This window comes from Corvus brachyrhynchos, unplaced genomic scaffold (genome assembly GCF_000691975.1).
Source record: "Corvus brachyrhynchos isolate BGI_N302 unplaced genomic scaffold, ASM69197v1 scaffold221, whole genome shotgun sequence".
NCBI classification, from domain to species: Eukaryota; Metazoa; Chordata; class Aves; order Passeriformes; family Corvidae; genus Corvus; species Corvus brachyrhynchos.
In genome coordinates, this window is record NW_008236622.1 from 731,455 (window position 1) to 754,335 (window position 22,881).

General features: G+C 37.4%; 1 protein-coding gene across 17 annotated transcripts in view; it reads left to right on the forward strand.

Annotated features, from left to right (window-relative positions):
- The window catches only part of DLG1 (discs large MAGUK scaffold protein 1), a 149,279-nt gene that overhangs the window by 23,021 nt on the left and 103,377 nt on the right, over positions 1-22,881 (forward strand). For 5 of the 17 annotated variants that reach the window (XM_017726430.1, XM_017726432.1, XM_017726433.1 and 2 more), the window contains exon 1: positions 21,103-21,583. The exons of 1 other annotated variant lie outside the window; for it this stretch is intronic. In XM_017726430.1, the coding sequence (XP_017581919.1) occupies positions 21,392-21,583 (192 nt within the window). In that variant the 5' untranslated portion in view covers positions 21,103-21,391. Of the gene's footprint in view, positions 1-1,958; positions 2,517-21,084; positions 21,584-22,881 lie in introns of those variants that run through there. 11 more of the 17 variants (XM_017726435.1, XM_017726443.1, XM_017726444.1 and 8 more) reach the window with 6 other exon arrangements.

Here is a 22,881-nt window from a genome sequence, read left to right on the forward strand (position 1 = left end):
GTGTGTGGACATTGTTAGCTGAAGATGGATCTTGGGAGAACCATGTGCAGTTACCAGAAGGACTTTTAATCCATTGTAGTGGTGCAGTGCTTGGTAAAGGGCTCTAATGTAGCTTGGCTGTACATCCTGCTCCGATTTGTGCAGTGCATGCTTTACTACTTTTCAAGCACACTTGTTATGAGATGACTTTCTGTCTGCCCTGAAGTGTTTAGGGTCCTTGTTCAAGGTGAGCAGCCTGATCCACAAATCCTCAGCAAAGAAATGCTTTTTCCTTACCTCTCTGGATAGGTCTCTTCTACGTCTCATGGTCTGCATCGGCAACTTGAAGGATGTTACATGCTTGTTATGACAGGAGTAATGGGTCTTGTTGGAAGGATGGTGGTGAGTGCAAGAGGAGAGAAATGATATGATAATGATTCTTAGTTCTGAAAGCGTCCCGAAGAAGGCAAGAGAATGGAAAACTGAGAATAAAAGTGATTGATTCTGAACCTAAGCTAATTGTAGCCAGGATTAGTCTGCAGAAGCTTAATCTTGAACCAAGGTGGCTGATAGAAATTTCAGTGATGAGCAGGATCGTTAATCTTTGCCCTTCATGGACAGAGCATGAAGTTTCATGCCAGGTTTCCATGTGCTCTTGGGATTCCTAGAGCTGTTTGTGCAAGAAATGTACATTTGGACTTGACTGCATGTCTTGTATTAGTCATTGAAGATGTTTCTGGCCTGGACACTGGATATGTGCCAAGTTACCTAGAAATGCATTTCCTTAGTTTTCCTTACCTTTTTGAATACTAGCACTTTGTTAATTTCTTGGAACCGTACAGTTTTCCCAAAAGAAGACTTGGGAAATGCAAGAATAATTTCTTTGTGAGGTACCTTGTGTGCATTCAGCTGTGAAAGTAATCCCTCCCTCCCTTTTCTGACACAGGAATGTTTCATCAGCTTAACTTGTGCTTTTTTGTTTTTTCGAGTTAGAACTTTTAGCCTTCTGACTGGGTTCAGCCAGTTTCAGCAGTCTGAAAGATGCATAGTTTTCCCACTGATGCTTTGTAGCAGTGAGAACTTCACCTAGGTGTTCACAGCAGAAATTCTTCACAGGTTTTATACACAGTGTAAAAATGAAAAATATCTCTGGCTTGACTTGGACATACAAGGTAAAAATCATAGTCTTAGTGGTTGAATGGTGTAAGATTTATCTTAAAATTCCATTCAAGTTTGTCCCATAAAGATATCACCTGCCCACAAAATAAAATGCGTGATTTTGGAAAGATTAGTTTCCTTATATAGCAGGTCACCCCCTTCCCTGCCTCTAGCAGCCCCCCACACCAGACCACTTCTCCCAGTATGTATGGAAAAGCTGGGGAATCAAGTGGAGCAAAGTTGCAGAAAGCTTGAAGGGAGTGTTGTAGATACACAGTGTATTCTAGAGTTGTTTTGATGCAAAATACAGTCAGTTGTACATATTGGGTTAAAAGCAAAATGATGCAGATAAGATTTAATAGCTTGAAATTACTCATTGAATTTTTTCAATATACTTCATTTTGTTTGCAGCAAAGGTGTTAGTGGGGCATCTAATAGGACAAGATAGTGAAAACTGAGTTTATGAGCTGCTTTCAATGCTTCTTGTGGGAAACTAATGTACTAAGGTTCTTACCAATGTATGGAACTGTCAGGTTAGTGTTTCAGAGTACACAGGATGTTGTTTTGTGCCCAAGTGTTAGACTTTTCCCAGCCGTGCTAATTAGGCTAAGAAGACAATGCCTGCGCATACAAACTTTGCCTTGTCACTGCATTACAGCCTTAGAAAAGGAAATGAAATTCTAGGTTAATTCAAGGCTCAAAATAGCATTTCTCCTGCAATATGCATTACTCTTTCCTTGCCACTTTCTTCTCTCCCTGATCTACATGGAATATTCCATTCATTACTGCTTAGGAAATCAGTTATTTTGCAGTCTGCAAATGCTGAAATGACGTTAGAGGAGAAATACTTGTTTGCAACCAAAACTATTTTTGAACAAATGCTTCATTTTAGAAATTGTAACCAGCTAAGAAAAGCTGAATTGAGATTTTTTGCTGTAAAATAATTTTGTATTGCATTTCATCAAATGATTCCCTGTGATGCTCATGTGTTAGGTAATCCTGACAGAGGAGTATATGAAATAGAATACGAGGAGGTACTTAACTGGTATGGAATAGGATTTGACATCTTTTGTAGAATATTTTCAAGGATACATTTAAGTTTTTCAGACATAGATAACCAAAATAGGTTAAGAATTTTTCATGAAACTTAAAGCATCTGTATTTTAGCCTGCTGCTTTTTCTCCATGGTGTTTCTACCTCTGAATGAATCCAAAGGGAAAGCTGGCACTCACTCAACTGTTTTGACTATTAAATAAGTGTGCTTTTTCTCATTCTGTTGAGATGGTGTTTAGCTGTGACTGAAAATAAACCTTTTAAATGTTTGGAAATATACCTGCTATGCTGAAACGATGGATTGCTTATGCATTGTAACAACAAAGGTAAGACGATAAAGCTTTTGATTAATGCCTACAATCTTGGAAGTTCTTGTTGAATCTTTCTTCTAGTTTTTACTACCTGTAATGAAAATGCCTTGATGGTTTTCTAGTGTTGATTTTTTAAAAATCTTTAAACTGCACAGATAGTCAAAATAAATTCCGTAGTTGTTGCTAAGAACAATTATAGATGTTAATGCTTTGAAGAGCTAATTATGCACATATTGAAAAGTGTAGTAGAATGATTTTTTTTTCCTTCATTCTGCAGTAAGACACCCTTTTGTAAAAATTCACTGTCTTTAAATGTGCTAAAATAGTAGTTTGCTTTTTATTCCAGAATAAGGAATTCCAAATGATATTTTACATAACCTTTATCAGGACATGTTTAAAATAATGGTCAAAGAGAAGAAGATGAATCTGGAAAGTCGTGTTAGGGATGGATATATTTCAAAATGCTTTATTATTTTGACATCTTGCTGCTTTGAGATGAAGACACCCAGATAACTTAGTGTCATTACTTCTGTGCTAGGATAAAGTTTTATTTAAGTTTTTTTTTTTTTAATGCAGTCCACCTGTAACTTCTAAAGATAAAATCTGATGCATAAACGTAATATATTAGTACTGTGCTTGTGAAATATTGACTTGGTGAGTTTGATTTTTTGGAGGCTTTATTTTCCTTCAAGTAGTAAAATTGTTCCGTATTGCTCCCCTTTCCCTGGATGTTGGAATAATTGCTAGTTTAATTTTTTTTGACAAACTGATTTAAGTTCTAGCATTCTTCTGGATAATTTTAAACCATAAAACTTGCTTATACAAACACACTTCTCAAGAAGTAGAATAAAATTGAACATCTTTGAGACTGTTAGGTGGATTTAATGATAGCTTTTATAAAAGAAAACATCAAGATAAAATCTGATGCATAAACGTAATATATTAGTACTGTGCTTGTGAAATATTGACTTGGTGAGTTTGATTTTTTGGAGGCTTTATTTTCCTTCAAGTAGTAAAATTGTTCCGTATTGCTCCCCTTTCCCTGGATGTTGGAATAATTGCTAGTTTAATTTTTTTTGACAAACTGATTTAAGTTCTAGCATTCTTCTGGATAATTTTAAACCATAAAACTTGCTTATACAAACACACTTCTCAAGAAGTAGAATAAAATTGAACATCTTTGAGACTGTTAGGTGGATTTAATGATAGCTTTTATAAAAGAAAACATCAAGATTCTTACCAGGTTGTTTGACACAAGGAAGCAAAGGCTGACTGGAATGAGTGAATTACTTTGTCTCTCACCAGCAAAGGAGTATTTCTGGTGTCTGAACTGTCACAGTTTTTTTAGAAGTGAAACAAACCCCTTTAAGTCACGTCTGACTGATATTAATTTGTGGCATTTTGGCTTTATTTATTTTAGAATATTCTCTTTTATTACGGTGAGATTGGGATTGGGTGTCAATTGCTTCGCTTCAGTTATATTGATATGTACCTTAATTTTATTGTGCTAGTTTAAAAAAAGAAGGGGAGAGGTAGAGCTGTCATTTTTATAACTAAAATGCTCGACTTCAGTTTTATTTTGTGCATTTGTTCACCTTCACATATCTACTTGACTAAGAGCAGAAAGACAATTTACATGGAAAGTTAAGCCAACAGAAAACATATTCTGTGAAAAAAAAGTTGTTTTTTAGTATGATTGGCCTGGCGCTGTGGGTGCTAAGAAAGTAAGACTGCTCACAGAAATGTTGCTTGGGAGAGGGAGAGATCATCTCTGCACAGCACAGACTTACATGGGCTAAGACTGATGGTGCATTTCCACCTGGAGTTATCAGAACTTAATCCTTCCTGCCTGCTTCTTGTGAAGTTTTGGCCTCATTTAATGAAATGCTGTAGTACCTTGCAGCTTCAGCTAAAGGTGTTTATTTAAAGTGGGGCTTAGGAAAGAACTGTTTGCTTCCCTGTGTACCCATGTATATCTGATTACTCAGAAGTTGTAGTCTAATGAGAAGAACATTCCTTGGTTTTGTGCATAAACCTGTATTTCAAATCTCAAGGAAAATCAATGCATGTAAGTAAGGCAATTTTGCAATCAACGTTAATGTAATGTATGATAGGATTAGTAAAAATGTTAAATGCTTCCCCTTTTTCTACCTTGAGCAGAGGAGTATTTGAAACAATTCATTGTTACTCTTTATTTCTGACTAGGGAAAAGAAGAATTTGGCCAGTGAGATGAATTTTCTCATGAATTTGAGAAATCTTTTGTAATCTGATCTTTGATATTTCTGTTTTATTATTCTGCTTAATTCAGAATTCAGATCTAATTACAATAGGTGAACAGGTCCTTAAACTCATTCCTGTCCTGTCTTTAAAGGTCTAACTGTTTTACTTCGCCCAAATCTAGTGCAAAGAATACTGATTAATACAGTATTTTTTCCTCCTTATGTGGGCACATTGGTTTGATGTAGGTAGGCAAATTTGCATCACTGCAACCATGGATACTATTAAGAGCAGGCACGTGGGCTGAGCTTACAGTAATGATTTTTATTTAAGTCACAGTTTTAAATGAGTTCATGGCACTTAAAAATACAGAATATGAAAAGTCTTTGATTTTTCCAGAAAAAGCCATTTTTAGCAGTCATTCTTAACTTTGTTCCATAGTATACTTTCAGTAAAGCAGTAGAATTTAAAATGACAGTGATCTAAAATAGCTTTAAGTAATATGTCTAGCCTGACAAGTGTGAAAAAACAATGCTTTTGTACCATTTTTATTTCAAAATACTAAGAAGCATCCTGCCTGGACTGCATCAGAGCAGTATCAGTGTGGTCCAGTCCTTGTTTCTGACAGAAGCCAAACTCCAGTATTTCGGGAGAGGGGAAATGTATAATACATCAACCTGTTACTAAGGGAGAAAGATGAAGGGTTTTTTTCCTAAGTTGTAAAACTTAAGCCGTGAGACCTCATAAATTCTAAGTGAGCTCAGTGGTGTGGCTGCAAGGTACCTGACCACAGGAGCACAGCTACAGCTGGCGTGGATGAAGTGGGAAAGGTGACAGTGAGTTTATGTGATTCCTGCAGCTTTCCTCACTTGGTTGTGCATTTCACTGTAATTCAGAGTCCCATTGTTATAGAAAGTTTTTGGAATTTGCCTCAGCTTAAATGAATTGTGCATAATTGAATTTTTTTGTGCTGAAAGTGATCTTTTCCAACCATCTGCTTAAAGAAGGGGCAGCATCAACTCAGACCAGGTCACTTAGGGCTTTGATTAGGTCTTGTAAGCCCCCTCAGCCTTTTTGTAAGCCACTCAGTTTAAAGTTCTCTCCTCATGCTGTGCACAACAAGGGCCCAGTTTTGTTTTCTTGGTGTCTCCTCTTAGACATTAGAAGGCTGTTATCAGCTCCTGCCCAGTGCCTTTCTCTGGGTTGAACAAGCCCAGTCCCCTGAACCTTTCTTCATTGTGCTTCAGCCAAGTGACCATCTCGGTGCTTTTCCACCGTACTTGATCCTATATTCCAGGTCCAACAAGTGTTTCAAGAAACATAAAGAGAGGTTGCAATGCAAGTTTTAACCTTCTGTGTTATGTACTGTGTGCATAAAACCTGAAAGCTTCGATGTTGGTAGGAAGTAAAATGTGAGAGACACTTGTGTGAAAACTGAAACAATTAAAAGCGAAGCTTTTATGTATAAACTTGATGGAAAAATTATTTGGTGGGGCCAAAGGAATTTGCTTTCTTAAGTGAAGGAACAAAATACAGAATTTTGAATTTAATATTGTAGATGAGATGTAAATGAGTTATATGGGAAATTATTACACTGAAAGCTTAAGAAATACTTTCAGTACTTAATAGTACACAACAGCTCTTCCAAGTTGGCACATGTGAATGGTGTGTCGTAATGGGGTTTGGCCAAGGACTTCATTTTGCCAACATTCCATGTCCTCACTAAAAAGCTAGTTGCTGTGGATAAATCACAGATATCTGGTGAGCCAGTTGAGTAGTGCTATTAGTAAATCACCTGACTTTGCTATGTTATCTGGTTACAGTGTTGAAGAAAAGGATGCAGAATCAGTCACAAAAGCTTTGGGAAGTGAAAAAAATGGTGCAACTCTAATGTTGGCAGCATCAGCAGATGGTATGATATTGCTCTTGCATGTGAGCTTGATGTATAATGCAATGCCAAAGAAACAGCTGCCTACTAGATAGTTGAGAAGTGTCAAAATCAAGAATGGTTGCCTATATTCTAAAGGATTGGCCAGCTTTCATGTGGAATAGGAGACCAAGCGTGTGAAGTATGTTTGCTGTATTGGGTTTAAAGGGTATTTGACAAAAGCAATGAGGAATACAAGCCAAGAATACTGACCTTGTGGTCATGCCAGGAGAAACAATGTCCCAACTGCCTGTATTTGTGGTTGTGAACAGCCCTTTAAAAAGTTTGAAGATTTAATATACAGAATGAACTTTTGCAGAGGGTCATGCTTCTAATCTCTACATGGCAAATAAAGAAGCCCAGTGCAACATCAGATAGCTGCTGGGTAATTCTAGAGGTTGTAGCTAAAGAAATTAACAAATACTATATTTTGGATTCTGTGGATGGAACTGAAAGTGGCTTCTCTGAGTTTTGAAGATGAATATGTTTGAAGGTGATAACTGATGGCACCAAGAGCGATGCAGGTGGCAGAGTGATGATGGAGGAAATGATGAAGGGACCTGATATGCAAAATCTGAAAAGCTGTATGAAGAAATATGAGAAAATAGACTTACTTAAGGCAAATCATTAGTAGAAATTTACATTTTTACTGTGTGTTGATTACAAGGACATAATAAGCTTTCTGCATTTAACTTCTTTCTAAGGGAGTTCTCTGGATTTCAGAGTTCTCTTTCTGTTAACATGGTTTTTGGTATTCTCCCAACCAACAGCAGTTTAAGACTCAAGAACTTCCTGAGCCAGAAGCACCTGTTCTGTAGTATTCTTTGGCTTTCCCTTACGTGGATTTTCTAGTCTCATCAAAATGCACATAGAATATAAAACGAAGGTATAAATCTGTGGTGTTTTCTTCTTATACAAAGCATCTTCTAAGATAATCTTTGTTTACTTGTGCTTGCTTGCTCTTTCTAAATGGCTGCAGGTATACAGGGTTGTGTAATTGATAACCTGGCAGTTATTAGGACTGTGTAGTTATTCAGGCAGGCAGCAGTGATGTTTATATTTGTGTTCTCCAAGAAACTGGATGCCATGCACCCGAGATGTTTATATGAAGCTGATGAATCTTACATGAAGATCTTGTGTCATTGTGTGTGTTTGTACTTATTTCTCCCTCTGTTTTAAATGTAAAAGCTGCTAATTAATACTAGAAATAAGTGATAAATTAGTTATATTTGGCTATTGCACTAGTTCTGGGAGTTGGACTGACTCTGAGAACATGGTGTGGAATATGTTTAGACTGGAGATGCTGGATACAGTGGCAAAAAATCAATCCTACAAATAAAACCCCTTCAAAGAATTTTCTCAACTCCATTGCCTATGTGGAACTGTGTGGGTTTCAAAGGAGCTGATGATCATAACCTGAGTAATTTTCCAGGTATTAATGGCAGCAGAGAGTTGAAGCGTTCATTCCTGATCCCTTTTGCTTTGCTGTCCTTGTTTACTACAGGAGAAGAATTCAATCTATTGCTTCATGAGTGACAATGAAACCCAGTTGGTGCTACTGAGAATGCTTCTGCCCCTTTTTGTTCACTGCTCACCTGCTAGGAACCTGGTAGAACTCTGTATGCTTTTCTGCTGGCTACTGAGTTAAAACAGCTCACGGAAAAGTCAAACAAGCACTAGACCTTTTGAAAGATAGCTGCTGGGATGGAGAGTTGTTAACTGTTGAGTAGCTAAAGTCACTCAGATGCCTGGAAAAGGCAGGTAAAATCATAAGACTTAACAGCTCAACATTTTTGGAAGGAGAAGGTGAGAAGAGCAGTGATTCTCTCTGCAGCAGAATCAAACTGCTCAGTTTGGAACTGGACCCTTTGCGTGAACAACTTTGGCATAGTTTCCTGTTGTAATGAAAACAGTGGGAGAAAACAGTGGGTGAATAAATGTAGGGTTGTTCATAGTTGGGCATATGGTCTCCAACACGATTCCTTCAGTGTAGACAGAGCTATTTAGATTTCTTGATGGCGAAAACCCCAAAAAACTTCCTCTGTTATTTGAAGTGAGATTTCAGGACGTCTGAGCTCACTGGCTGATTATCTGGTATGCTGCTAGTCAGATTTGTTTTACTAGCCAGCACTGTGCTTGATCATTTCTTTTGTCAATGCAGTGCATTGCACCAGGGCTTTGTTAACATGAGGGGTGTTTTTACACTTTCTTTGAGGCTTAATCATAGTCTGATGTTTTGTCAGGGGGTATTACTCATACTTTCATAAGTGGGAATATCATTACTTGAATCTCATTCCTAGGACTGGTATTTACCAGACCAAAAAAAGTAAAACATTGAAAACATATTCAAGTGGAGACCATCATTATCTAAGGGATATTCAGCCTAGTTATGCTTGTGTGTTTTTAAGATACGTTTCTTTGAAGACCATACACTGGCATGTCTTGGTTTGGAGGAGGGAAGGACATTGTTTAATGAAATTCTAATGCATGCTTAAAGTATAACTGAGAGCTGCTGTCTTAAAGGTCAGTGTGGGCAGGAATCATCAGCATTTTCTGAATTCATCTAAATGCCCAACAAAGAATGAACAGGCCTTAGGGGGTTTTAGAGACAAACCCATATTGCCTGGAGGAATGATTCCCTACCCTCCACGCTGTGAAAACATTAGAACAATAATTAATTCCTTCTTTCAATCTTTGTGCTCCAACAGTGAGTTTACTTCTGCCACAAATAACATTGGTTGAGGACATTTTTGCTCTTTCCTTGTCTTGGTGGGGCTGTGTGTGCCAGCCATCATTCACAGTTCTCTCAAATGTGCCATTGAGATGGAGCACTGATGCAGGAAATTCTCACTCCTCTGCGACTGTTCTTTCTTGCCTGCTGGAAAAAGTGTGCTATAGTTGCATTTAGGCACCTGTGTTTGGGGGGCCTTTATTACCTGGTGAAGGCACCATTGCTGAGGAGGGCTTTGTTTGCATGTTGTGCAGGTGACACACCAGTTGCACATCTTGTACCCCAAGCTCCAGAGCTTTTCTCTTAAGCAGACTCCAAAGGCTCTTCTGACTTGGGCTTTCCAGCTGCTGTGGTGGTGGGTTGGCCAAATGTAGTAGCACTGAATCTGGAACGAAACAGTCACTTCTTGCATTCTTGCAAGATTCTTGGACTTTATTTATCTGTAGAATAGCTCTGAAGTCCTTAGAGTGTTACAGTGATGAACTCAGTCCATTTTTCTGCTGTAATTAAAAGATGGCCTTTCACTGGTATGCCCATTATTCCTTTGAAAATATGTAGTAATTCAAAACTGTGTACATTTGACTTGTAGTATATTCCTGTATGTTTTTGTAAATGTTTTGTCCAGAAGGAGACTTCTTTCTTACTCTTCATTCTGCTATTTTTCTATTTGGAAAAAAACCCCAAACCCAAGCCATTCATATGTGGTAAAATGCAACTATTTATCACATGACTGTCTGCGTCTGAAAAATCTACTTTGGTTGCTTTAGCTTTAGTTTAGTTAGTTCAGGTACAGTTCTCCTCAAAAAAACTCGGGACTCAAAATGAAGAAGAAATTTCTGTCATAATTCTGCAGTCTGAAATGCTGATGCTGTTGCAGTTCATTTTAAAAAGAACTCCCAACCAAACCACCTTTCTGCTGCTATTTGTAATTAAATTCCATAATAATTTGATAGTTACTCAAGAAGGCAAAAGGAGCACTATTTTATTACATGAAATCCTTCTTACCTGCTGGGTTTCACCTTTCTTCAGGCTAAGGAAATGGATAATGAATACTTAGTTAACTTAGTGATCTGTTATTAATAAATGCATTTTAAAAGCTGTTTGCAGAGAATTTTGTGGAAATAAATGTCACTTGTATGGTGAGAAATGGATCCATTTCTTTATTTACTAACTTCCTAATAGGTTGTTTACTGGATCTCATGTACACAGCTGGTTTTAGGCCAGGAACTATAGTTCAGGTGACTGGAAAGAAGTCTGTAGTTGGGCTAGAAGACGCATGGTCTTTATAGCTCTGTTCCTGATCTTATTTTGATTGATTGAAACTCTTTGGAGGCCATCAGGTTATTATGAGGAGATAGAAAAATTCTGTTTTACAGTGTGTTATATAAGGGACACTGCAAATTGCACATAGACAGCTGAAAGTACTATTAGAGTGGTGAGGGAAGTGCTGTCTGGGAAGGAGGGGCAAGAAAAAAAAAGTTGAAATAGTTTGCCTTGATGGGAACGTGTTAGGGAACATGTTTCCAAACTCAAAAGATGGTAGTGATTTTTCAAATGAGATGATGCTGGAATGGGAGCAATAAGAATTAAGACAAAATAAATTAAAGCTGGAAATCAAAATGATCCTCGCTGCTAAAGTAATTACTTAATAAAAGACTTTTATAACAATAATGTAGATAACACAAGCTCATTATAATGTAGCTAGATGATTTTAAAGATCATATTAAGTTGTTTATTATGTGTTTAGGTTGTGTGAGTGACCTAGCAGAAAAATCTGTCTCACTTTGCGTTTTGAATGAAAAGCATCAGATTGGGTTGGATCCAAAAATGAGAATTTTTAGTCATCTCAAATTCTTTAAGCACCATTTGTAGCATGTTCTAATGTATCTCTACTGTCACAGGGATTGTAAAAGTACATGTCTGATAACTCTAAACAGGGAAGTTAATTTCAAAATAGGATTGTTTCAACTCTGTGACTGCTAACTGGCAATTTGAAAACCTTTACTTTTTCTACCACTAATGAAAATATTTCTTCATTTGTTCATTCAGGTGCTCAAATAAAATTTAGGTTCTGTGCATCGGCTCACCATTGTACTGCAATTTATAAACAGCATGTTGAAACAATTTGGGCACCAGATTGTGACTGTAACAAAGGAAATTAAAACCCTTCTGATAGAATCAACTTGTTTCTTCTCTGGTTTTGTTTTGAATTCAGATCTGATGCTTGGATCATAGTGAATTTTTTTTTTGTCTTTGTAGAGAGTGAAGTGTACTTCTGTTAAACGAAGACTTTGGAAGCAGGAATATACTCTCGTCTTTAGCGGTTTGCATCCTTCCCTTTAAAGGCTGCTGTTGCAATCAGGGAAATGCTGTCGAGTGGCAGTGGAGAACTGCTGCCCTCTGCTGTGTTCAATGTGCTTTGTTCAAGTTAAGAAACCGGGACAATGCGGGATCTGCTTCCCAGAATTTGCAAAGCTTCCTTATCCCTCCGACATGTGAAGTATGTGAGGAAGTTCTTTTGAACGGTAGAAAGAAATGAAGTGTTAACTTACATATTAGAGAACTGATATTAATTTGTTGACTTGCTAATCATGAAGCTGTAAAATCTTGTTGATACTACATATTTTTTTATATCCCTGTATTATTTTGGAAATTCCTATATACAGTTAATATTCATCCACCACCCTCATATAAATATATGCATGTGGTAATTTTCATTAAAATTGGATTATCCCAGCCCTTATTAGCCTAGGTAATGATTTTCTATAATATGAGAATGGGCAACACTAAACCATTTTTATTTTGGTCATCTCTGCTTTTTTTACTGGAATGTCTCAAAGGACTTTTGAAGACTCTGGCAAGTATTGCTTTTATCTCTTCCTTTCTTAACTTAAGCTTGTGTGTCATCAGCAATCCAAGTGCTATGAAAGTGACTTCAGCTCTGTGTGATGACTTCTCTTACAGCATCAAATAAACATACAAGGAATGTGAAAACTTTCCTGCTTGCATTCTGTGTTGTTGGCTTTGTTAGACACTGCATAGCACTGCAGTTCACAAGTGCATTAAGCTTTTTGTAATTTTCATTCCCTTTGCTTGTCCCCTTTCTGTTGTTCCTGTTTGTTGTTACATCAGCATTTCTTTAACCAATAGTTAAGATGCCCAGGGGAAGCCTTGAGTTGATCAGTCTCTGATGCTCTGGTGATGCAAATGGAATTCTTCAGTGTACAGGTACTCCTTAAAAATGGAGTAGGACTTGTGGGTAAGCTTTGTGGATCTCTTCCAACTATGACTGGTAATTCATCTTAAGATGAGGCTTAGGTTAGATATTAGGAAAAACTTCTTCACTGAAAGGATGGTTGGGCATTGGAATATAGTGCCCAGGGAAGTGGTGTAATCACCGTCCCCAGAAGTGTTCAAAAGTCACATTTCATTTGGGGATATTGTTTAGTAGTGAACATGGTAGGGCCTGGCTAATGGTTCTACCTGATGATCTCTTGAGGTCTTTTGCAGCCCTAGTGATTCTATTTGATGATTGTAAATGAAGGACAAGTTCCCACTTCAGTTGCTGTCCCAGTCCATCACACAGCATGTGAAAGGTTTCCTGAGATAGTGATTACACATTTTTATTAGACCCTGGTTTGTTGATTTGCTCTTTTCCTTTTTAATTTGATATCCTGGGCAATGAGCTCTGTGGTACTTTCTTTTGTTTGCTTTCAAACATCTGCTGGGCAATTTAATTGTCTGCTAATGCCTGTGTTGTCCTAAATAGTTAGCTGCTTTTTATGTCTTTTCTATGCCATTCATCTCTTCAAAGATTGAGTGTCATATTTCCAACTCAGCTGCTTGCTTTTTATAAGATGAAGAGCTTTGTCAGTTAAGCTTCTCAATAGAAGCCACTGAGTATCTTTATCCTTGATGTTATTCCCTGTAATTTTTTTTATTTTTCTGGCTTTTATCAGATGAGATGATCAGAAAAAGTTTCCAATAGGCAAGATTTATGATTCTCTCAAAGTTATACAGAAAAGAAATACTTTCTGGTTTTCTCTGAGTTTCTTTTTTTTCTGGAGCTAATAGTTTTGCTCCACTTGGTGGTTTAAAACCCCTCTATAATTTTAGTTGAGGCACTATTTTCCAGGTGTTTTAAAGGCAACAGAGGGGAGGAAGAAGTGGAGAATGACCTATATTAGCTATAACATACCGTCACATTCACTCAGGTATTTGGGTCCTAACTGAAGTAATTTCAAAGCTGAAGTAGGGTGCTATTTTCTGTAGCATCTTGCTAAAACATACTAAGAAGAAATATTCTATTTTGGACAGTTGTCTTTTTGAAAACAATTGTTATAGAAGCTAGAGAGTGACAGTCCTGTGTGTAATTAGAAAGTATTTGAGCATCCACAGAACAGCACTGTCATCTAGATTCTGTCCTGATCTCAGCAGACTCTTTTATAATTGAGATGTGATCGGTTTTCACTGTTTTTAAAACAGCAGGACTGGAGGACTGAGTTGCGTTTATCTCTGGGAACAACCTCACTGTCTGCAGGCGAGGGAAAAACCCCCACTGTTATTAGTATTGTGCAAGCACCTCATCTCCTGGCTATGAGAGGTTGTTAGCCTCAACTCTTTTCTGCTCTGCTGCTTTGATGTAGCACCAAATATGTCAAATTGCAGTCTCTTCTTGACGTGGTGTTAAACAAGCATGAACAGCTATTGAGATGAATCTGGAGTAGTTTGAGGCTTTACCAGATAAAAGACATGTATTATTAATATATTTTCTCTTACTCATTTTCACTTGTTTTTTTACCAGTCTGTCCTTATTTTTTCAAGGGAGGCACAGATGCTTTATTAATTATTTGTGAATTATTCAGCAGCAGGTCTACTTTTTGTGGCTACTTTGCACGGACCATTTAGAAGGTTTTCCACTACTGAAAACTGCTTCTCCTAAAGGTGCTCTTTCAAAAAGATAGGATAGGATGACTTGGATTCTGAGCAATTCTATGATATTTGAAGGATCTTCATATGTTATCCATCTGGAACAAACCTCAAAGGTGTTGTCCCTCTTTCCTCCCATCACACTCCCCCTACAAGTTCCTGCATTAAAGTCTTAATCAAACTAGCCTTCCGTTTAAGCCCAATACGTGCATAAGGAAAACTATGTTTTGGAGGATGTGCTTAGCCTAGTCAGCCTGGGTCCTACAGAGAACAATCCAGAGTGAAATGACATCCTTGCTCCAGCCTGGTCTTGTCACTGTGGAGAGCAGTTCCAGCTAATCACACTCTGCTGGAATTAATTTTTCCCACTGAGTATAGCCTTGAGAGTATAACCTTGTTTGGCTGGTAATTACCACTTGAGATTAGAGTCCATCCATCAAATACAGATTGGGTGAAAGCTTCACTGAAGGTGTGGGGAAGGGACGAGACAAGGCTGTAAAGCTTTTGGGTCTTTCAGGAGGGCTTTTTATAGTTTATCAGTTTTATCTTTGTGATTCGGTGTCTGTTTTTCACTAGAAATCTTTTTGAGAGTTCCGTGGAACCATTTAGGGCTAAATATGAATACTTTTTTTCTCCTGTGTGGACAGATGGAGGCAACACATCAAAGGCAACTTTAGATTAATCACATACTTTTACTCTGAATGATTTCAGGAATGTTTTTTGAATGCAAATATCTCATAGTTTTTAATACTAAAGGACTTTTCAGGTCAGACTGGTACCAGGTTTGGCTGGGATGGAGTTAATTTTCCTCTCAGCAGCCCATATGGTGCTATGTTTGAGATTGTGACAAACTGTTGATGAACACACCAGTGTTTTAGCTGTTGCTGAATAGCACTCACACCGTGTCAGGGCCTCTTATTTTCTCACTCTACTGCCCTGGCAAGTAGGCTGGGGGTGGGCAAGAGGTTGTGAGGGGATACAGCTGGAGCCTCTGACCCAAACTGACTGAAAAGATACTCCACATATTTTAATATCTTGCTCAGCAATAATTTAGGAGGAAGTGGGTGTTGCTGAGGTTGGCCATTGACCTGCTGGTGGTTAGTGATTTGGCTTGCCTCATTTGTATGTGTGGTTGGTTGGGCTTTGGCGTTTTTTATTTATTTTTTTAATTTCCCCTTTCACTTATTTATCTTGTCCTATGAGGTTTCTCCTCTTGATTTTGCCTTTCTGATTCTCTCCCTCATCCCTCTGGGAGGGAGTGAGTGAGTGGCTGGTTAGACGCTTACCTGTCATCCAGGTTCAACCTACCATGGACTGTCTCTGGACATGCTAAATATGTTTGAAGCAATGTATTACATTTTGATTTTAGGAATTTTCTGGTTGAGTTGTATTCTAATCACAGTATAGTCTATTCAAAATACAGTAACATTCTTTTTTTCCCTCACTTAGATGTTGCTAATATAATTTTCCACAGTGAATTTAGCAGAAGGTCAGATAGACACATATCTGCTGCAAATACGATGCCTTTATTGGATCAAACTTCAAATATTGCAAAAGGGAACCATTTATTTTCAGTCATTTCCTAGTCTGTATTGAGGATGTTCTCCTGACTGGTGGTTTCCAGCTAGGGAAAAATAATGTTGAGTTTTGGCTTTCATAGTAGTCATACTAGCCAATTCTGTGACCTCTCTCATTCTAGGGAACTCCTTGTGTGAAAACTAAAGATGTAAATCATGCTCCAGTTGTGCTAAAATACTTTCAAAACATCTAAGAAAAGGAAGATGTTTCACTCAGGGCATTTTTAATTCCAAAACATACAATGTCCTCATGCTTGTCTTAGAAAACATGACTACCTATAACTTTTTGTCAAGGTGTGCGACTGTTTTAATATAAGCTCCTACACAGCATTTTGCTAGACTTTCCCCCCTTTGATATTCTTAATCTGTCTTGTATAAATTCTGCTTGTTGTTGCTTAGGCAGCCTTACCCTCTCACTTGTTTCCCCTTCCTTTGGTGGGGTTTTTTTGGTGTTTATTCCTATGCTTGCTACCTAGTGAGAAACTTGCACATGATTGATATCCTCAGAGACCTCTATCCCTCCAGTCAGTTTGGCTGAAGTTAAGCTGTAGTGTTAGAATTACTAAGAGGCAAAATATCTTTGAAATGACACTTGGAATATGTAGGACCTCTATGCAGTGGTAATTGTCAGGAAAGTCTGTTTTTCATGAAGTTTTGCTTCTGAACACTCTTCAGTCTGTCACCACATATTTTGAAGTCTGATTATTTTTGCATTTAGAGGACATGACAATGCAGACACCTCTGGGTTTTTCTCCAATATGGCATTATATTTTCCTCCTCTGTTTTGGACTGAAAGAACTCCAAAAGCAAGCTTATACAAATGCCCATAGTGATGGTCACTCAGTTGGGAAGGGAAACAATCTTGTCTTTTTTTTGTCTTGACTTATCAAGGCTTATGAAGGACCTCATCGGAGTGATGTCCCAGATCTGTCTTAGATGTAACAATTTAAGACTTGGAATAAACTGGGAGAAAAATCACAAACACCCACTGAAAAGTTTCTATTCATAGGACCTGTTCTGGGCTTAAATGCTGTTGCAGGGCAAGTTTACAAAAACAAAAAAGGCAACTATTAATCAGCTTCCTCTTTCCAAAGTAACATTTTATGTTCCTTCTTAAGTTAATGAGGCTGTGGTATTCTTCAGGGTTTTGGAAACTTAAGACACAGACAGCTGTATTTTGCAAATTTTGTATATGAGAGTATTAAGTTTCCTAAAAAGGAGAGATGCACATCAGCATTCTGAACTGGATGTGCAGCAGTGGCTGCTGGTCTAACTCTTGCAAAAGGATTTACCTGCCAAGCTCACAAAAAGATGTTTCTAAACTATGGAGATCTGTAAAAGATGCCCTTTAGAAGGGGAATTTCAGCTCACATTGTTTTGAGCATAAACACCTCTTTGCCCAAAAGAACGGTGCAAATGATTTTTTCGGCTATTTAGGAGAATGCAGAAACAAGCAGTGCATTTTTTGGGTACTCTCTCAAAATTGGCTTGGATGGTCATCTGATACTTCAGGGAGCAAGAACTGCAGAGCCAAAGAGCTTCCTGGGTGCTGATGGATGCAGTTTGCACCAGACATCAGTTGTTCTCAAACTAGTGTTCATATTTCATTTGCCTTATAGAAAATGCTTAGAAAATTACTACTCCTTGAGTAAGAAATCATTACAGACATTACATTAGAGCTCTGTGCTAGTATGGGGTAATCTTAAACCAGCATCCAAGTTTTTTTTGCAGAGCTCTTTATCATTTTGAAATTCTGTGTACTCTTTGAAGACCTTGCAGACTACGATTATGCAGAAGAGAGGATAAAAAAAGTTTATTCGATGTAAGTAATTCTGATGCTGAAAAGTGTATTTTTCTTTTTAATTGGATTGTATTACGTATCCCAGAAGTGTACCAGGTCAGGCTTCTGGGGAAGGGACACCTAAGCTTGAGTCCCACCAGCTTGACAGGTGCCTGCAGTGGTACTCAAGGGACATACTCTATACTCTGTCTGAAGAATTATGAAGCCTTTTTCCCTTTGGTTTGGCAGTCTGAACAGTTGGTACATTTGTCAAGTTACACCTTCACCACTCATTTCATTAAAAGCTCCAGGTTTTGCAGCTTATGAGATTGCTGTTTCTTAAACTGTGTTGTATTGAGGATACAGGTGGAATATATGAATCGATGAAATTGGTACTACTTGTGTTCAATCAAGAATAGTTGGCAAGTGCTGAACTGAAGCATTAAGTTTCTATGAAAGTCTTACAGTATGTTTTTTTTTTTTTTAATGCTGCATGGCTCCTGTTTCTCTCTATCCAATATTCTTAGTGCTCAGGGAGTTTTGGAAGTAGGAGCTTTCCAATTTTATGATAACAAAATTAGTCTTGCTCACTAATTGAAGATCATAATGATGTGGGTATTTTTATTGCGCATGTGGGAGCCATACATAAAGATGGGTTATTGCCAAGTAAACATTCAAACAAAAGCTGAAATAAAGACATTTCATTTTATGTAGTGTTTTTGTAAGGATGAAACCAGTTATTTTCACTCAGAACACTTTTGAGGAAATATGGAAATGGTGAGCTCTGACTCCAGGAGCTCAGGCTTTTATGTGATAATACAAAATACAGAGTAAGAAATTGAGAATGAGTAGTGATAGGTAGTTAAAGCCATATTCTTCTAATTAACGGCTTAGTCATTGTGTTAATACATTATTTTTTGTGTTTTGAAATGCTAATTCAACCTTCAATTTGAATCAGAGCAATAATTAAGTGTGGAAATGTTTCTTTAGAGCTTAAAAGTAGACATGGAAATAATTGTTTCAAATGTTTCTCTATATGAGAACATACTATATGTTCATATTTCAGCAAGATTTATGTTAACTGTTTTTTTTAAAAAACCTTTTGAGCACAAATAATTGTTTTGAACAAGTGAAACCTTCATTACAGTTAAATCTCAGGATTTAGTCAGCAAAATATGTAAGAATATATTTTAATTTTATAAGCTTAAACATTGTATTTTTAAGCTTGTGGGCAGGCAAATGTGTAAAGTTTCACCTTTGTATAAAGGTCAAGACGATTTTATAGTGTAACCAATTTATTTATCTACAGCTGCAAATATATGGCTGAAAGATTCAGATGTTTTATGTGGTCTTCATCAACAATGTAGATGTAATTGCCTGAAGTTACTTAAGCTTTCTCTTCTTTATTGTATCTCACTGATGGAATGCTTTGTGGATGTGTAGACTGTATCTTCCTCTTATTGATTCTTCTATGCCTGTGGCACATTAGAGCTTATATTTTCTGCATCACAAAAAGCTATTTCTGCAACATTCAAGAACTGCTTTTGGCTCTTTGACTTTGTTGTCATGAAATTGCCACACATTTGACTGTGTTATTTCAGTAAGAAATTATGTTATTACAGTGTGATTAGAAGTATGGAAGTAAGATGGATTGTCAATCCATGGTGCATAGAAAAGGTTGTTTTGTGGGCTAGGAATATTGCTGTGTTTGGCAAGAGAGAGCGCTCTGTGCCTGTGTTCCTTCCCCTTGTGCAATGTGCCATGTGTGGTGTTTGAGTATGTGCTCTGCCCTGCTTCTTCAGTCAGGTGTCCGTTTACTGTGACCCCCCCAGCCAGCAGAAGGAGCATAAATGGGTTTTAGGTTCTTCCATCAGCGTGTTCTACTTAGGGTTACCCTTGGATATTCTTGCAAGCAAAACATAGACTAACTTAGCTAGACAAAGAAGGTGCATTTTTGGTTTTTTTTACACTCTTTGTTTCTTTTTCTGTGACAATTAAGTTGAGTGTTAGACTTTTTTTCTTTGGTCCTGCCCATATTGCTGTACTTGCATGTGGAAGTGATCTACTGTGGGAAATCCTGTCTAAGGTCACGGCACATGGCGGAAAGAAAACCATGCTTATTAATATGGAAATACTGTCATCGGTAATCCTTGGAGAGTCTACCAAGAACGAGGTCCTCATGCAAATGAAGTTTATTTTGAGGTTTACTGTGGGCTGAGTTACACATTTTTCTCCAGACATCTTGCCTTAGTTTTGGTTTCATCAATCTGCACATTTATGTAGAGATGACTGTCTCAGTATAATTCATGAAGTTACTAGTTTCTGATCTGGAAGTGTGGATGCAATTTTACACTACACTAAACTTGCAACCTCAGGGGGTGCTTATCAGGTAAACCAAATGAAGTAAAAGGGAGATGACAAAAGGCTGCTACAGGTGTAAACTTAAGTGAACAGTCATGTCCTAAAGAGAGTTCTTTACAATACCTCTTGATGCAGTAAAAAATAGGAATGATGGCTAATGTTATTTTATTGAAGTTTTTTGCAAAGGCAAGTTAGCTTATGGTACAAGAGCAGTGTAATTGCAGAGGGCATGTTTTGGATCAATTTCTGTAATGCAATTTATTAAAATACATAAATAGATTGAAATCCTGCAGAGACCCCTGGACTTGTAAAAAATGAAATAAAGTTTGAATCCTATAGCATTTGATTAAAAAACAAACCCCAAACAAACCATTTAAAAATTTTGCATCTTAGATTTGTTAGCACACAACAAAGAACAATAAATTCTAAGGAGTCTATGACAGTATTTACCTCAGTTCCAAGGAAAAAAGCCTTTTTTTCTTCAACTCTTTTAAGTGTTCTTTTAAGTGTACGGTTGTTTGAAATGCTTTACCAAGAGCTCTTCTTAATCAAATAGATGCATAGTCCAGATTGTTCATGAGTTCATAAGTGATAACGGGGAAAAATGGCAGTTTCTGATTTCATTGTATTGAAGTTGGAGAGTATTCATGTATTTCTATAGATGTTCCTTTATTACTTTTGGTAGACCATTAGGAATTTTACTCAGCAATTAAAGACCATTTTTTTGGCGTGTCAAATAACCTTGAATTTTTAATGTTCGAAAATGAGGATTAAATATCCCAGAGCCATTCATTTTGTGGTCTGCTGACACTTCCTTGAAAAAGCCAGTGTAAATTGCAGATCAGCAAATTCCCTGCTGTTAAGCTTACAACGTCCCTGGTTTCATAATTACACACAGCTGATTTTAAAATGGGTTTTCACATGCTCATTGGTGCAGTGCGAAAGCACCTTGCAGGAAGCGTTGGGTTTATCTCTATCGGGCCGTGTAACGAGTCCCTTGCTGCAACATCTCGCCCCTCCCCTAAGCAAGCAGCACACACTGAGCAGTGGCTCTGCTGGAGTTGCTTCTGTTTTCATGGAGGAGATAGCAGTCCTTGCACTGCAGCAGGTGGAGCTGCCTTGGATCTAACCCGGGCTTCTGGCTGAGAGGATCCGAGTATTACTTTGGGCTGTGAGACAGTTGTCACTTCAAGCTGGCGCTAACGTAATTAAATACAGAGCTGACTCAAAAATTTTAAAAATGGACACGGGATTTTTTCTTTGCTTTTTTAATAAGATCTGGCTTCTAACGTGAAGCAACATTTTTCCTGAAGGATTCAACCTATTTATATAAAGGCTTATTTTTGAACACTATGGACCTAGATTAAATGTCAAAGACAGGCAGCAAGCAGCGCTTACAGAGGCATTTTTCTGGAATCTCAGTCACGGATCGATTGAAGTGCACAGGGTCTGAAAAAATGTCTCCTAGCATAAAAAACTTGGATTGTTTTTCTCCGATGCTATGCCACTGTAAAGTAGCATGTACCAACAACACAATATCTTTAATGTTTGGATGTAAGGTGGGTCTATAAAAGGACTTTCCTGGAAATGTAAGCTGCATTTAATGAATGATTGCCTTTGTGTATAATGTAACTGTACCTTAAATTTCTGGTTAAATAAGTGTGTATTTTGTTCCATGCCTTACTCAATTATCTGAGCTCTTAGTGATGGTGACAGAAGTAATGAATTGTCATGCCTGCTGTTTAAAGATCCCTTTGAACAACATTTTGAATTACTGAATGCCGCATGTAAAATGTCGTCATTCTTCATTAATCAGCATTAATCATCATGTAATCAGTTTATTGCACTTGGCTTTCATTTTCTTCAGCTGTAGAGAATTAAATACACAGGAGACTTGCACTGAGATACAGGGCTGGAAATGCCTCCTGACATCATTTTGATGGAAGCAATTGTTAGTGGCAGGTTTGGGTTTAACAGTGCCCTCGGGCATTAAGTCATTTTAGGACTGTATCAGCTGTTTAGGTTTCAGAGGAATAAAACATATATAATTTGGTAATCATCAGAATGGTAAACAATATATTCAGTGTTGTGTCAAAAATGTTTTTTTAAAATTTTTTTCAGTAAAATTAACAGGCAATGTCAAGGATATGAGGAGAATGTTAAGTACTGGAAAGCGCCTTTAAAATTAAAGGGATATGTGTATGAAGTCACTTTTCAGGCAGAAATTGGGAAATCTTCCCTTCTAAAACTTTCTTTATATATTCAGGGTTTCCAAGTCAGTGTTTGGTTTTGTTTTTTTTTAATATTTCAGCTAGATTTTATAAAGGCGGATCAGTTGTGTGTGTGCATTTATACTCGCATATATGCATGTGTGATGCATTTATATATACATATATACACACATAGATGTATCACAAAATCTTGATGGTGAATAAATGTCACCAAGGTTGGGAGGGAGGAGTCTGAATTTTTATGGTTCCTTTGATAGTGTAAATATTATAAAACTTGAAGTTGAATGCTCTATTTCCAGGAGGAAGACTTTGCCTTGTTTTGAGTCTGCTTATCCTTCCTGTGTCCAGAGCATTTTTCGCTTGGAAATATGTATCTATTTATTGATGCAATTTGGAAACTACTTGATATAACACTAAGATTTCTTTCCTTCTTTTTTGTTTCTTTTTCTAAGGAACCGCACACTCCTTATCTATAAGATATACTCATATTTAAACAATGAACTTGGGAAGAAAGCCGTGGAATGAAATACTCTCGGGCTGGATTTTGCCCGTTGAGCTGCAGAGCAGGGATGCTGTTCACTTTAAGAGCAAACTAAAAATATCCAGCCAACATGCAGCCTGCACTT